The 14072-nt window shown below is 40.2% G+C and overlaps 1 protein-coding gene across 3 annotated transcripts in view; it reads right to left on the bottom strand.

The window, feature by feature from the left end:
- Positions 1-14072, bottom strand: part of tmcc3 (transmembrane and coiled-coil domain family 3) — an 80038-nt gene that overhangs the window by 30508 nt on the left and 35458 nt on the right. The window contains exon 1 of one of the 3 annotated variants that reach the window (XM_005747238.1): positions 7079-7406. The exons of the other annotated variants lie outside the window; for them this stretch is intronic. Coding sequence (XP_005747295.1) covers positions 7079-7081 — 3 coding nt within the window. The 5' untranslated portion in view covers positions 7082-7406. Of the gene's footprint in view, positions 1-7078; positions 7407-14072 lie in introns of those variants that run through there. 3 annotated transcript variants of the gene reach the window in all.

The raw sequence follows: 14072 nt of genomic DNA on the forward strand, positions 1-14072 counted from the left end.
AATGAGGGAAAAGCCGTGTGCGTGTGTGTGAAACCAACACAGGACCTCTTTGATGGGTGCTGCATTTGTGTGTTAGCTAATCCACACCGTGTTACTCACACACCCGGCATCACTGCTGGTGTGTGTGTGTGTCTATTCACTGTCGGCTTAGCCCACTCAATCCCTAATCCAGCAGCACAGAGAGGGAGAGACGAAGGCAGGGAGATAGATCTGTGTACCTACATGTGAAAAGTCTTGATAATTTTCTCTCTTCTTATCAACTTTAAGCGCCATTTATTCATTCATACGGCAAAAAGACGGAAGCAGATTCCACCAGTTGCCCTGACAACAGACGCAACCGATTATAGCCGGCCTCGCACCTCGCCAGTGAAGCGAGTCAAAGGCGAAAACCATCATTCAGCTCTCATTCAGCAACACTCACCCCTCCCATTTTCTTCTCTCTCTCTCTCAATGGCCAAACAATGGCCTGGGCTCAGCACGGATCATCACTGCGATTTATGGTGCTAACGGGACACTTTGTGTGTCTGCTGGTCATAAAAGCAGGCTTTCAGAAAAAAAACCCAAAAAAAACCAAAAACCCACAGGTCTCAGAGCTAGAGCAACAAAAATACAAGGTCTGGTCAGAGCTTTTGCATTAAATCAGGTGCTATGACCAGCAGGGAAAAATCCATAAACACTCAAGAACAACAACTCATACCCTCTATTGTCTATTTCAGAGAATAAGATTACATCTGTCGCAGTAGTTGAAGCAGGAACAATCTTGCAGACAGAGAAAAAGTGGTGTTTATAGCACTTCTGCCAGCATATTACAACCTGTAGGATCACCTAAGCATGTGGGATAAACAAACGTTATAACATCTGCTGCTTTCCCTTGTAAAGAATGGAAATAAAATCCCTGTTGTCTATCTCTCTCTCTAGATACCCGCTGTGTATGCAGAGATGTACCTGGGCCAACACACCTCTGCTATTCCCTCAGTGCAATTAATGTTACAGCAGACCGAGAGACCATTGTGCTGAAACTGGAGAAGGAGCTAAATAACTTTGAGGACACCTGTGACTGCTACCAGATCAGACACGTCAGCGTGAAAGTATGAATAAAAGTAAAAGGAGGAAAACAAATTGCAGTGAGCGCTCAACGCTACAGAGATGGCTCACATTTTTTATTATTAAAGCGGTGGCAACAGTCTGTCACACACTCAGGGAGTTCTTTTTATGGTTTAATAAAGAGAAACAAGTGAGAAGACAATAATAATGTATGGATTCAATCACTCAGGCTGGAGAACTTCAGGAGAATAAATATAAAAATATATATTTTGTTCCGTTATGTGTCAGCCAGCAGATATTGAGCTAAATCCCCAGAGATGGATCTAACGAATGCCACGCTCGTTACAGCTGACTGATTTATGGAATCTTTTTCTATTAATCAATTTTTTTTTTTAAATGCGGAAGGCTGCTGCTACAGGTTGGTGTAGAATCAGCAGTAATGTGGCTACTGGACCAGACAGTTGAGGTGAAAGCATTCGATTTAAAGGTTCATCTACATTCCAGCCCTCTCCTACGGTCATGAGCTGTGGGCAGTGACCGAAAGAATGAGATTGCTTGGCTCTGTGACAAGGTGAAGAGTTTAGTCATCCACAGGGAGCTTGGACTGGAGCCATTGCTCCCTAGCATCAGAATAAATCAGCTGAGGTGCTTTGGCCATCTGATTAGGATGCCCCCAGAGTGACTTCCTTTGGAGGTTTCTGAGGCACATCCACCTGGGAGAAGACCCCAGAGCAGACCCAGAACTGGGACAAGGGTTTTAATTAATTATTATTTAATTAATTAATATCCTGCTTATGCTGATTTAACCATGATCCCACTGCGATAAGTGGAAGATGAATGGATGTAGTCCTAAAGCCAAAGATAGTATAGCAAAGTAAAAAAAGAAAATGCTTGCTAGGTGTCTGTGATAAACGACGCAACCATTAGCTGATTAATTGGTTAGTTGGTCCCTGGAGAATACATCTTGATTAAACTGATTAAATAAAAGTTACTTTTTTATTAAAATTGTCCATTTCAGTCACTAAATAATCATAATTTCATCATTTCTTCAACTATTAGAAAATATGATTGACTTATTGTATTCTATAAACCATTTCCTGCTATCTTTTTTTAGGTCAAACCAACAAATTATAGGCTACAATGGTAAATATTAAACGTAAACATTGGTTGCTCCCTTGACCTGATTTCTGTCCATCAGATTTAAGACTTAAACAATAAAAACTGTACTCCAAGGAATATGTACAAGTCTTGAGAATGACTGGAAACATTCAAATGAAGAAAAAACTGCATGTTAAAAAGGATATATTTATCATTAAATCTGGCGTAAACTATCTTTTCTTTGGTGTGCAGTCATCCAGCACTCAAGGGAAAGGTCTACGCATGACGCATTTCCAAACCAAAATAAACCAAATGCATGAACAAACTTGATTTAACTGTTGGCAGACCTGTCATATTTTTAGCAATAGTAAATAAATACCTGCTGTGCCTGTGCCAAAAAATGTGGAGTTAAACCTTGAGGAAGACAATCCCCTTCTCTTTGCAGACACGAGAAAAAGAAGACTTGTAAACAAACGCTGCCTACAGGGAATACTGTCAGGAGCTCGGAGAAGGAAACACACCTTATCCCCTTCCTCTGGATCAAAGACACAAACGTCCAACATGAAGAGGAAGAAATATCTCCCTTTGAAAGTGATCTTGTGAGCAAAAGCTACTTGATGCAATAATCATAAACCTCTGTGCTTTTTCTTCTTGCTGTATTACAGTTAGACGTTAAACTGTGAAAAGATAAATCCAAAAATTTAAGTCAAGTGACCAAAGAGTAAAGAAATATTTAAATCTAAAAACAAAAAGTCGAAAAGACAAAATTATCCGTGCAAATACTAGTGACGCAGGCGAAGAAGGAAAGGTGTTATTGAGGGAAATTGTGCAAGCTTCAGTGTTCAGACACTATACTCTTCAGCTACTAAGTGGAAAAATGTGCTTGAGGAAAGTGAATGAATATAACCTGTTAAGGAGCCTTAGGGAAAGGCTGTAAACTATGTCTGCGCCAGGCTGGATGTGAGGCATCGCTGGAAAGATCCTCAGTCGACCACAAGTGTCCCCCGAGTGTTGTCAAATATAGGATAACAAGCGAGGATGTGGCGGTTTGCCTCCGGTCGCTGAACAGCTCACGAAAGGTGTCATGGGCTGAAAAATGCCTCGGTGTACCGGTGTACCACAGAGACGAGGTCCACAGTTGTGTATATGGGTGTCAGCTGGCCCCCAAATAAGAAAAAAAATGGTGTTACCATTTTTTAGCTCTTTAACCAATCAAATTAAACCAAACTGAATAAGAAAACAGTGTCGCCTCTACACCTGTGAAAGTCATGGCTGTATAAAAGGCGAAGAAACTCATTTTATGTTAACAAGTGGCAACTTTGTGGGGCCGAAAAACAAAGCAAGGCAATCACCAAACACTCCGATTTTACAATGTTTAACTTTAGAGCAGGACAAAACATGTTTACGGCCCTCTACAAAAAAATTTGCTTGGACCTGTATGCATTGAGCCCTCCTTCATAACTACTCTACTGTGAGTGAATTTTTTTTAATCCATTCTCATCCATTTGGATACTAGCAAGGTTGTATCAGCAGAGCAAGCCATAGCCAACCAGCATCTGCAGGAGAGTGATCTCACAAAAAACTCTTCTGTGAGGTACAAGTCACCAAGAAGTCTGAGCGTCAGTTTTGGTGAGTACTCAGTCATCTTGTTAGACTGTCTACCAAAAATACTCACTACACAAATTCTACTCACACTACATTAAAATTAAACCCATCTGCCACATTCTAGCAGACCTGCAAGGTGTATTTACTTTCTGCACAGACAACAAGACCAGTTAAATGCTCGGCAAATGATTTTGCTCTCTTAGCTGCTGTTCAGTCGAGCCATTTGTGCCGCTTTTTCAATGTGTATGGAAATCATTTGGCAAAGTTGGAAAAATATTTATAAATCTGATCTTCCCAAATCCTAACTCATAAGCAAAGCATCTTAAAACAAACCCTTCTTTCAGACTGTGCTAAACCCAAACACAAGCTATGAAATGGTACGAAGGTATTCGGTTGCATTCAAACCACACATCTAAATATTGTCAATAACATGGCGACAATGACTTTGAGGCTTCAAATGCAGGGTGGGTGTAGTCATTGTGGCCACAACCAGCTTTCACATACAGTCTATGGCTGTCACACAGATCTTAGCATACAAGTCAGCTTGATGTTTTTGTAAAGGACTTCACAAACTGAATCATGGAGGAATGTTTTTTCATGTCATGACATGTAGTCACAGGTTAAGGATTAGGAGGATTAGCACTGCAATCAAGTCAGTGCGGCACTGTATGGTCATTTTACCCTCCCTCTGACAGGATGCCCCTGTCATTGAGGAATTTAAATGCACTTCCGAACAACAATAATTTCCGTTTAGGTTCTTATCTACACCACGAGATTTGTATATAATGGCAACACGTAATGACTTTACCTGAAATCAGTAAAACTGCAGACAGACCTGACAAACCTGCTCCACCACTAACTTCGTCTGTGGGCATGTATACTCTATCCTATTCCTTTAAAAACTGTCAACATTATGTGTCCAGATAATAAAACAATGCTGAAAGGATTTAAAACAGGGGTGTCAAACCCACACTTTGGAGGCTAGAATTGAGCTGCCGAAGGGTTCGGTGCAGCCACTTTAATATTTAAAGAAAAATGCACTAATTTCCTGCAAAAGGATGGAAAATTAAAAGTATTTTTACATCTCAGACAAGCTGCTTGAATAATAAAGATTTAAAATACTATAAGTGAAGATTCTGTGACTTTTTACTGTGCACTAATAATTGCCATGACCATGTAATTACAGCCGACTCAATGAATGTATATTAGTGAGACAGATTGATGACATCTCAGGTAGTTCTACCCGAGGCTTGCTCATTTCCTTTAATAGGAAATATTACCTTCTGTTGTTCCGACTTTGCTGCTAGTCCAATTTTAATTTCAGTAAGGTTTCCAGTAACTATTGAAACAAGACTAACCTGATTAAACAGTTACAGTTCAATCATTCTCTCTTTCGGCCTCCAGGTTGCAGAAAACAGAAATCAACCTAACTGAACAGATATGTTTCTTCTTCGTTTCCAAAGTTTGTGAGTAATCATGTTAAATAATCAAGATCTCACTATTGATCAAAATAACTGACGATTGATGTGAAGAACATGTGAACATATTTTATTTAACAGCGATAATCCCAAATTCCCCTCTAAGCTAAAGAAGGATACTTCTTTTTATCCCAATAACCCTTAAAGTGACTGATTTCAGATCAAATGCTGTTTTGAGTATTAATCACCTGCCTTTCCTGTCTCTTTAGAGGCTACAGGCTTCATATCAGACTCATAAATAATGGAGAAGAACATGGAAAAAAAAGGCTCAGAATCTCCTTTCTTGTCTGTGAAGGTTCTCAGTCATCCAGGTCATCGTAGTCAAAGGAGCTTGCAAAGAAAAGCGTCTGGACTTCTTTAAGTTGCCTTTCTTCCATATTCACACACTTATTACGAGTCTACATTGAAGCTGTACTGACTTTCATCATATTCCACAAAAATCTACCGTGTGACTCTCTAGTGACTGAGTTTTCCAGCTGGGCCAGATTTTTTAGAAATGTTTTACAGTTTTGGCTTTTGGATAGGGTAGATAACATTAAGGGTAAAGACTCAGGGAGTATTACATTGCATGAGATGTTTCAGGCTATAATGCAGAGAAAAGAAAGCATGTGGGTTAGATCCTATTTCTGCTTAACTGCTTTTTGTTTTTCCAGCAGTTTGGCGCACGCCTTATTGCCAGATTGTGATGATTATTAAAAGGTAAAAGCTGGTAAAAGCAGGCAGTCTTGATAATTATAGGCCTATAGCTTCACCCAGCAGACTTCAAGACGGTTGTGTGTAGCTACAAGACGTAAAACTTTAAAAGCAACATGAAGAAATCCAATGCATGCTGAATGCTTCTGAAAATCTTTGTGGGTTTACTGAGTATGATTTAGAATCCCACGCTACCAGTTCCAGCTGAGGAAACGCTGGTACAGATGTGTTTCGATTTAAATTCATAAGTATGAATTCATAAGAGGCCATCAAAACAATGGATAAAATAAATAAAAACTTCAGCTTCCAATTTAGCTGATCTCTCTATAAGACATATACAGATATTTTGACAGTAGTTTCTTTAGATCCTGGTGATAGTTTAAATCAAAAACAAAAAACAAAAACAGGAATGTATCTTTTTTACACAAGTTATTATGTAGGGCTTTAACTAGTATGGACCTATTTGAGTACAAATTGAACTGTATGTGAGTTTGACACCCCTACAATAAACGAAAGGTTTCATCTACTCAAGCATAAAATACATTTGTGTTTATCAAATAGCCATAAACAACGGAAAATTGACAGACTAGTTTTCCCACTGGTATGCATCATGTCTGGATCAATAAAAACATCCTGTAGTGGAGTCAAAATTGCTTTAAAATTTTATTACAATAAGCTCCGTTCATCTGAACCAAACTCCATTAAGAAATCTGTCAATTTAACGCTCCCTAACATATCGTCAATCTGATCAATAATCAATTTTTTAAAAAGGTAAACATTTCGGAAAATAATCGATTAAAGTATCAGACTAGTGCCGAATTCAAGAAAAGCTCCAAGTGTTAAATAATGAGTGTGTAAATGTTTTGTTTATGTACAGGATACACACAAATTCCAACAAGCAGGGGAAAAAACGGGATTTTCTAAATGAAGTGTGACAAGGCACGTGAACACAATACATGACGGGACTAGTCGGCGAAAAGCAGACTGACAGCTGTTGGGAAGAGGAGGAACGCCAATTCATCCCAGTGACAGAAACTCGACGGTTATAAATAACTTATAAACTCTGGGGTGGAGATTTAGGCGGTCAGACAGCAAATCCGACAGTTTCACAGACGTTAGCTCGCTAACTGATTTCGTATTAGCAGAAAGGACATATTTACCATTTTACCGCCGCTGATTTGAGCGTATCCCTACTTCCAAACTTTTCTCCCCAGCAGCAGAGCCAGCTCCGGACATAATCTTCGGGCTCACACTGGCTCCCCTGTGCCGTTTCTCTCCGTGTGAAAATTAACCGTTAACACCGTCTGTGAACCACATGCCATCGGGGTTCCCTCGTCCACTTGATGCTGCTGCTGCTGGAGGCCGACCAACGGCTACAAGCAACGGTGTGGTCCCCTCTCCTAACCAGCCCGCCGCGATAATCTTCCTAAAACCGGCGAGCAGTGGACACACAGCGTGTAACTACGCCCCGCCCACATTTTTACACAGAGGGAGGGGCTGGGAGGCATATCGAATACTCCCACTCTTATTAATTTATAATCCGAAAAAGTGGGCCTCCTTGGTCTACCAGTGAGATCTGCTGGCTCTTTTTTTTTACTCTCAACAATATCTTTATCAATATTTAATCATAATTAATATCAAGCATAACACAGTCCCAAAAGGAAATAAAGAAAAGTTTTCCTCTTATTCTGGGCTCCTTTATCTAATGGAAATTCTGGCCCAGGAAAACTAGGCCATGGGTCATCAAGTTACAAACAGGCTGCAGGGCACAAATGTTTGATGAAGCCTTTTTTAAAACATAAATAGTTAAAATCCTTCAGACTTTCCCTTATTCATTGGAGATGTTGTCAACCGGCTATTGAGCATGAGAGTGGTCACATGACTCAAAATCATCAGGACTTCCTCCTAATCATCCAACCACATCCAGTAGATTAGTGTCCTTCCCTCAGCCTGCTTCTGTTGGAGATCTCTTCCCGTTACAAAGGAGTTCTTGCTCCCCAGTGTCACCAAGTGCTTTCTCATGGCAAATCAGCTAATTCGAGGGATTTTGTCCCTTTTGAAGTCGTACTCACAGTTGCAGCAACTTGAGAACCCATTTCGGTGTCACATTAAATGATAAAGATTTTTTTCCTTAAAATGTATCATTTTTATGATATCAACATAGTGTTTTTGATCATTTATACGGTAGGTCTATGTGACAATTATGCTTGTAAACAAATTTTATGGTGAGCTCAGATAAACTTTCCTCCTTCAGCAGATAAATATGTGAAACCCATGACAGAGAGCAACAATCCACAGTAGGAAAATCTACATAAAACATAATTTTGACAGGACGATAAGGGGGCTTTATTCTAAATATAAGCATAACAACAACATACCGATGCAGTTTAATGCACAATATGCAGCAGATCTGCCACATATTCATCAGTCAATATTCATCATCAATCTTCATAGGAAGATTACAATGTGAGTTCTGTATATATACTGTATACAGTATATAATCCAGACCAGCACCACAGCGGCACTAACTTCAATAGTTAATGCACTGTATATTCAAATGATTAACCCTGTCAAGGTAGAAATTAGGGTTGAGCTGTTAGATTGATGGGATTAATCTTTTCTTTTTCTTGCCAGTAAAACTGACGTCAGAATGAATCCTCTCCAGATCTGTTTGAAAATATAGAAAACTCCTCTGCTGTGACTAATAGCATGTGTCTGATTTAGTGTTTTACATAAAATGGTTGAAATAACCCATCTGAGCCTCCGTTCCGTATGGAAACCCTACAAATCTATGCAAATATTCTTCAAATGACCAAACAGACTTTATTAATGGTGCATGTGAAGCGTATTTGAGTTATCGCTGGTAATGTACTTGTAGAATACATTACATTGTGAGAGACTGATTGCATATGAGTGTAAAATTATCAGAAAAAATAAGTTTCTATGCTGCTCGGTCCTTTCACACTAATAGAAGTTTCCAGTGCAGGATATTCTTACCCTTTGTGAATTTGCCACCTTTAACATGACCTGTGTTTTGCCAAAGTTCTTGTTTACACCTAGTGGAAACACAGTCACATGGATAATGTGATAGACATGACACCGGTTAAATGAATTACTCCTCAAAGGTCTTGGGATTGATTCATGAATGATTTAAAGGCACAGCAGCTCCAGTCTGGCCCCAATGATAAAGAAACCAATTAGGATGATCCGTGGCCTTGTCATGTGATCTGAGCCTACTGATAGTTTTCTGTCAAAGCGGACATTAAGAATTAATCCCTGCAATGTAAGTCCTCTGGCTGGCACTCGACCTCGCCCTGGACCTCCAATCTGGTGAAAAACACACCAGTATCCTTGCGGCGTCCCACTCTTCTGTCATTCTTTATCACTTTCTTCTCCCTTATGCGCACATGGACCTGAAGCCTAGTTTATGAGGATGCTGGGTGAGTCAGCGGGCTGTTAATCACCATGACAAGTGTGTGTGCTGACAGGTTGGACGCCGTGAGGTTCGGTGATTCAGCCTGCAGGGGAGAACACAGCACCTGGCACTGAGGCAGCCTGCAGGCCACGAGCCCCCGTACTGAGGTGCAATGTGTTCCAAACAAATCACATCGCCTTATTTCCACAAGCGTGCACGTGCATCTTGGGGTCGTCATTGTATAGCTTCAGGATGAATCAATCCTGATGCACTTCCACTCCATTTCCCCTGAGTATTGACATACAAAATCCATTTGTGTGAAAAAGAGATAGCAGGCAGAGTTAATTGTGACATTTAATTAGGCACAGATTGGTGGCCTGTTTGTACTTTCGAATTCATTTGATTCAGGGCAAGCTTTATCTACAAGCTCACAAGCCTTTAAATACCATTAAGAGCAGACCTAATGGATATGTCCAAACTTGTGACACTTGCAAGACTGTAACAGAAAAACAGGTTAAGGAAGTGTTTCGATTTACTGCAGGAAAACCTCAAATGTATCCACATGGACACACGCATGCACTCCGTCTTTATCTAAATATCTCCTTTGACTAGTGAGTAATAGAGCTACAAATCCAGTTATGTTTCCAAACCAGAGTCAGGTTACATCATTTTTTAAAACTCCAGCATGTAAACCCCAAAGTTTCATATCATAAAATGATGCAAAACGTATTTTTGTGTCAAGGAAGCAAATATTTACATAATTTCTGCTGTTAATCACAAGATGCCATTGTTCTCTTCCCCCTCGAGCACTGGTCTTCCTGCTTCACTTCCTGCCTCCATCTCAGCTGGGGTATAACTTTAACCTCTGATGTACCAGAAACCTCCGGTACACTGATAACAGTCTGCGCTGTTTACTGGAGATGAGTCTTTGGATTGCTTGGGTGAAGCAGGTTCCAGTGAGGCTTTTCAGGAACTGACTGAGGTCAGAAAATGATGCAGCCGCTCTGGAATGTTTAGCCGATGTGGTCGTAAAGTTCTAGTATTCTCTTGAAACCATTGTCTGTAGAAACCATGCGCAACCTGACAGCTCGCCCAAAATGTCTATCGCCCCCTGGTGACTGGCTGCAGTAAAGGTCATAAACCATGCCCCTTTTAAAGATGCCTACTGGCATTTACATCAGTCATCACATTGATTTGGGTTCAAGGGGTCATTTTTCCTCTCAGTTCGTTTTTAATTAGTAACTTGGTGCTCTAAAATTGGGGTATAGCTTCATGATGAGTGGCAGCTGCAGTAATGGAAAAACTTGCACATTTTTATTCAGCATTTCCAGACAGAGTAGGGTCACTGAAGGAGATCACAGCTGTCTGTTTCAAACTGAGAGTGTGAGTTGTTCTCTAGCAAACTGGACTAACCAGTACAAGGGCCTGAGGTACTGCTGCACTTTTATGTTAAGTTAAATATGGGATTTCTAAGCTAATCAATAAATTAACATCCTTAGCTAGCTAGCTAAGGCAGTCATTGGCTGAAACCCTGAAGGGATCAGAAGTGAAACATGAGAGGAATTAAAGAAGATAGGGTCATAATTTTCACATTTGAAGCATCACTACATAGCTTGTGCGGAAAGTGGAAACAGGGGCCTCTGTGGCCACAGTCGGTAATTACAGGATTCTGGAGAAGTAATTTCCTGTGCAATCCTACCATTACATATTACAGCTATGTCAGATGCCTTTTGAGGTTTTCCCTAACGTTTTCTGGTTGTTAAATGTGATCAGATTTGAATCTGTGATCAGTGATCAGATTTAAAGTCCACATTAGGAGGTAGGATAAGTCCTGGGTGTATCAGGTAAAGGAACCTGGTTTACATTGCCTTTGGACTTTTGGATTTAATACTCATTTTTTAATTTTTCCTTCTCACCTTTTTGGTTTGGATGGCCATTCAGAAGAACAACCATCCGGACTGCAGAGGCAGCAGAGAGATACATTCCAGAGCATTCATCGAATGTATCTTTCATCATCGGTTAGGAAAAGCTTGTGGATTGGCTTAAGATATGCCTAAATGGCAAAACTACACTACTAAGAAAGGGTACAATGCTTTTAACTGCAACAAACATAGAATGATCATTTCAGCTCAAACCAGAAATATAAGGTTGCTTTCAACTCATTGCATATTGTAGTTAGTCAGGATCCATTGGCATCACATTTTATTTCACTGGGCAGTGCTTCAGTGCAACTCTTTAACATAAGGGTCTTCACATCTAAAATAGATTACATTACAGTTAAATCCCTTCTTGCTTTATAACTATTGTAACTGTAGTAAAGACTAAGTAAAGATGAAAAAGTTGCAGCAGAAGGTGAAAGTTTACCATGTATTTTGTGTATTTTGAACCAAACCATATCATTTAATATACCTAACCACATAGTTTTGGTCCCTAACCACACAGGAACTCAAAAAGTTGAAATATTGTTGTGCTAGACAGGTCAGAAACTCTTGTCCTGTGGGTGGAAGTACTGTGATCATTGTCACCGTCATACTTTCTTACGGAGACTTTGAATTTGCTTTTTAATACTTGTGGAGAACCACCCTACATGTCAAAATAATAAAATGTGTGATGCCAAGAGAATCTGACCCATCTACAGTACGTGATAAACTGAGAATAAGAATATGTCTCTATTCTACTTTCCACAGCAACAGTCAGCTCGGTGTTACGTGTGCTTCAGCTGAATGATATTCATTAGTTTACCCACTGTTAGTACTTATTCACCCCCAATAACTCAAGGGCATTTAATCACTGTCACAAGAAGCAATATAAGAAAGATGCAACTCCCACTGAAAACTGCCACGTCAACACAATACAAGAAAATCAACACTATCATGAAAACGAAGGTCTACCACAACATCTTACTGCAACATGAAATCCCTTGAGCCCTGAACCTGTCACAGCGCGGTGCGCTGGTGTGTTAGTTAGAGCAGGCCAAGAGCAGACAAAGGCAAGGAGACGTGACATGACTTAACAAAAGGCGAGCCTTTATTATGGCTGATGACAGAAGGCAAAAACAAAAGCTAAGACAAGTGCAGGCAAGACAACTAAACTGGAAAACAGACTAAGAAAAACCCATGAAACTGAGATAAAGCTATGAAACTTCAAGAACTAATTCTGTGACTGTGAGAACTGTGCCGACTATGACGAGGCATCACTGGGAAGGTTACACAGATGACGTGACACAGACTGAATGAAACACAGAGACTAAATACACATAAGGGATGATCAAGGGAAGTGGCCACACATGGGAGCACAGCTGACACACATGAAACTAATGACAGGACAGGGGAAGTGAATCTAAATACAATGAACAAAGAACAGAGGACTCTTTCAAAATAAAACAGGAAACATGATGAGACAGACCAAACAACATGGGATGACAACATGAGACATGGAACACAAAGGGCAAATGAGACTAAGATCCAGTGGAAGGAGAAATGAGGAGATCCAATAAACAGAACTAAGGCTGAACAACTTAGGGGTTTAAGAGAGCTAGATGAGCTTAACCCAAACAATAAATGACAAAACACAAAGACTCAAGTTCTAACTGACAATGCAAAAGCAACTTAAAATTTTCCCATACTAAAAACAGAAATACACAATATATAATGAACTCAAAATGCTGGGTCACAGACCCAGCCATGACAGAACCCAATTGGTCTCGGGTTCATTTACCAACAAGACAATGACCCAATTATACAAGCCTTTGGGAACAGCTAGAAAGTATCTAGAGTTTAATATCAAAATAGAAACTATTGAAATGCCCATAAAAACTGCTGTTATCAAAGCCAAAGGAGGCCACACAAAATGTTAAATGTTAGTTGGTTAATGTGTTTTACTAAGAATCATTTAGCTTTTCTGGTATAGCAATTCTGGTATGCTCTACCAGAGAAGAGCAGCACATCCTGATAGTCTTGTCAGTGTTTTGAAATTTGGTTTTCAACCCTGTACCACACTGGTGACTTGACTGACGTTAATGCTAGCACAGTATGTCACTCGATCCCTGTATAAACGCCTCCAGCGTTAATGCCCATTACTTCAATGCCAGTAAAATTGACGTCAGAGCTAATATCAGTTCCCATACCTCACTGTCATGTAACCTCCGTCATACAATGAGCGTATGAGAATGTGACAGACGGAGGGAGAAAGCGAGAGAGGAAACTGGGAGTTAAGTGACACACAGCTGTCCTGATTCGGCCTGATTATTGCTGCGTCTCTGAGTCAAACAGGAAGGGAAACTTTCCGCAGAGGAGACTGAGAGCTCTCAAACGTGACTCTGTGGGAAGAAACGTCTATTTGCTTCTCCATTTCCTTTGTTCCTCAAAAGATATCGCTGACATACAGAGACACACACTTTTATATACTCTCAAATCACATAATGTTTCAAAAAATGTATTTTTCAACACCAAAGAGAAATGAAGCATGTGAGTATCATGCCAACTAACTGATACCATATCTCCCAGAGCTCCAGGAATAAAGACATTAAGTGGAGAGGATTTCATTAAGATCTTGAATAATTCACAGCTATGATTCCCATCTAATGTCTGGTATCGCTATTACGTAGAACAGCTAATGTGTTCATAACTGTCAGATGGGAATGTGGCTACATCCAGACGAGCAGAGGCAGGAAGCTGCAGGCCACTGCTGTGTGCATCACTTATCTTTCCTCCAAGGTGTCAGGAGGATAAGGGGAGAGC

This window comes from Pundamilia nyererei, unplaced genomic scaffold, assembly GCF_000239375.1.
Source record: "Pundamilia nyererei isolate P.nyererei 1_Seehausen unplaced genomic scaffold, PunNye1.0 scaffold00192, whole genome shotgun sequence".
NCBI classification, from domain to species: domain Eukaryota; kingdom Metazoa; phylum Chordata; class Actinopteri; order Cichliformes; family Cichlidae; genus Pundamilia; species Pundamilia nyererei.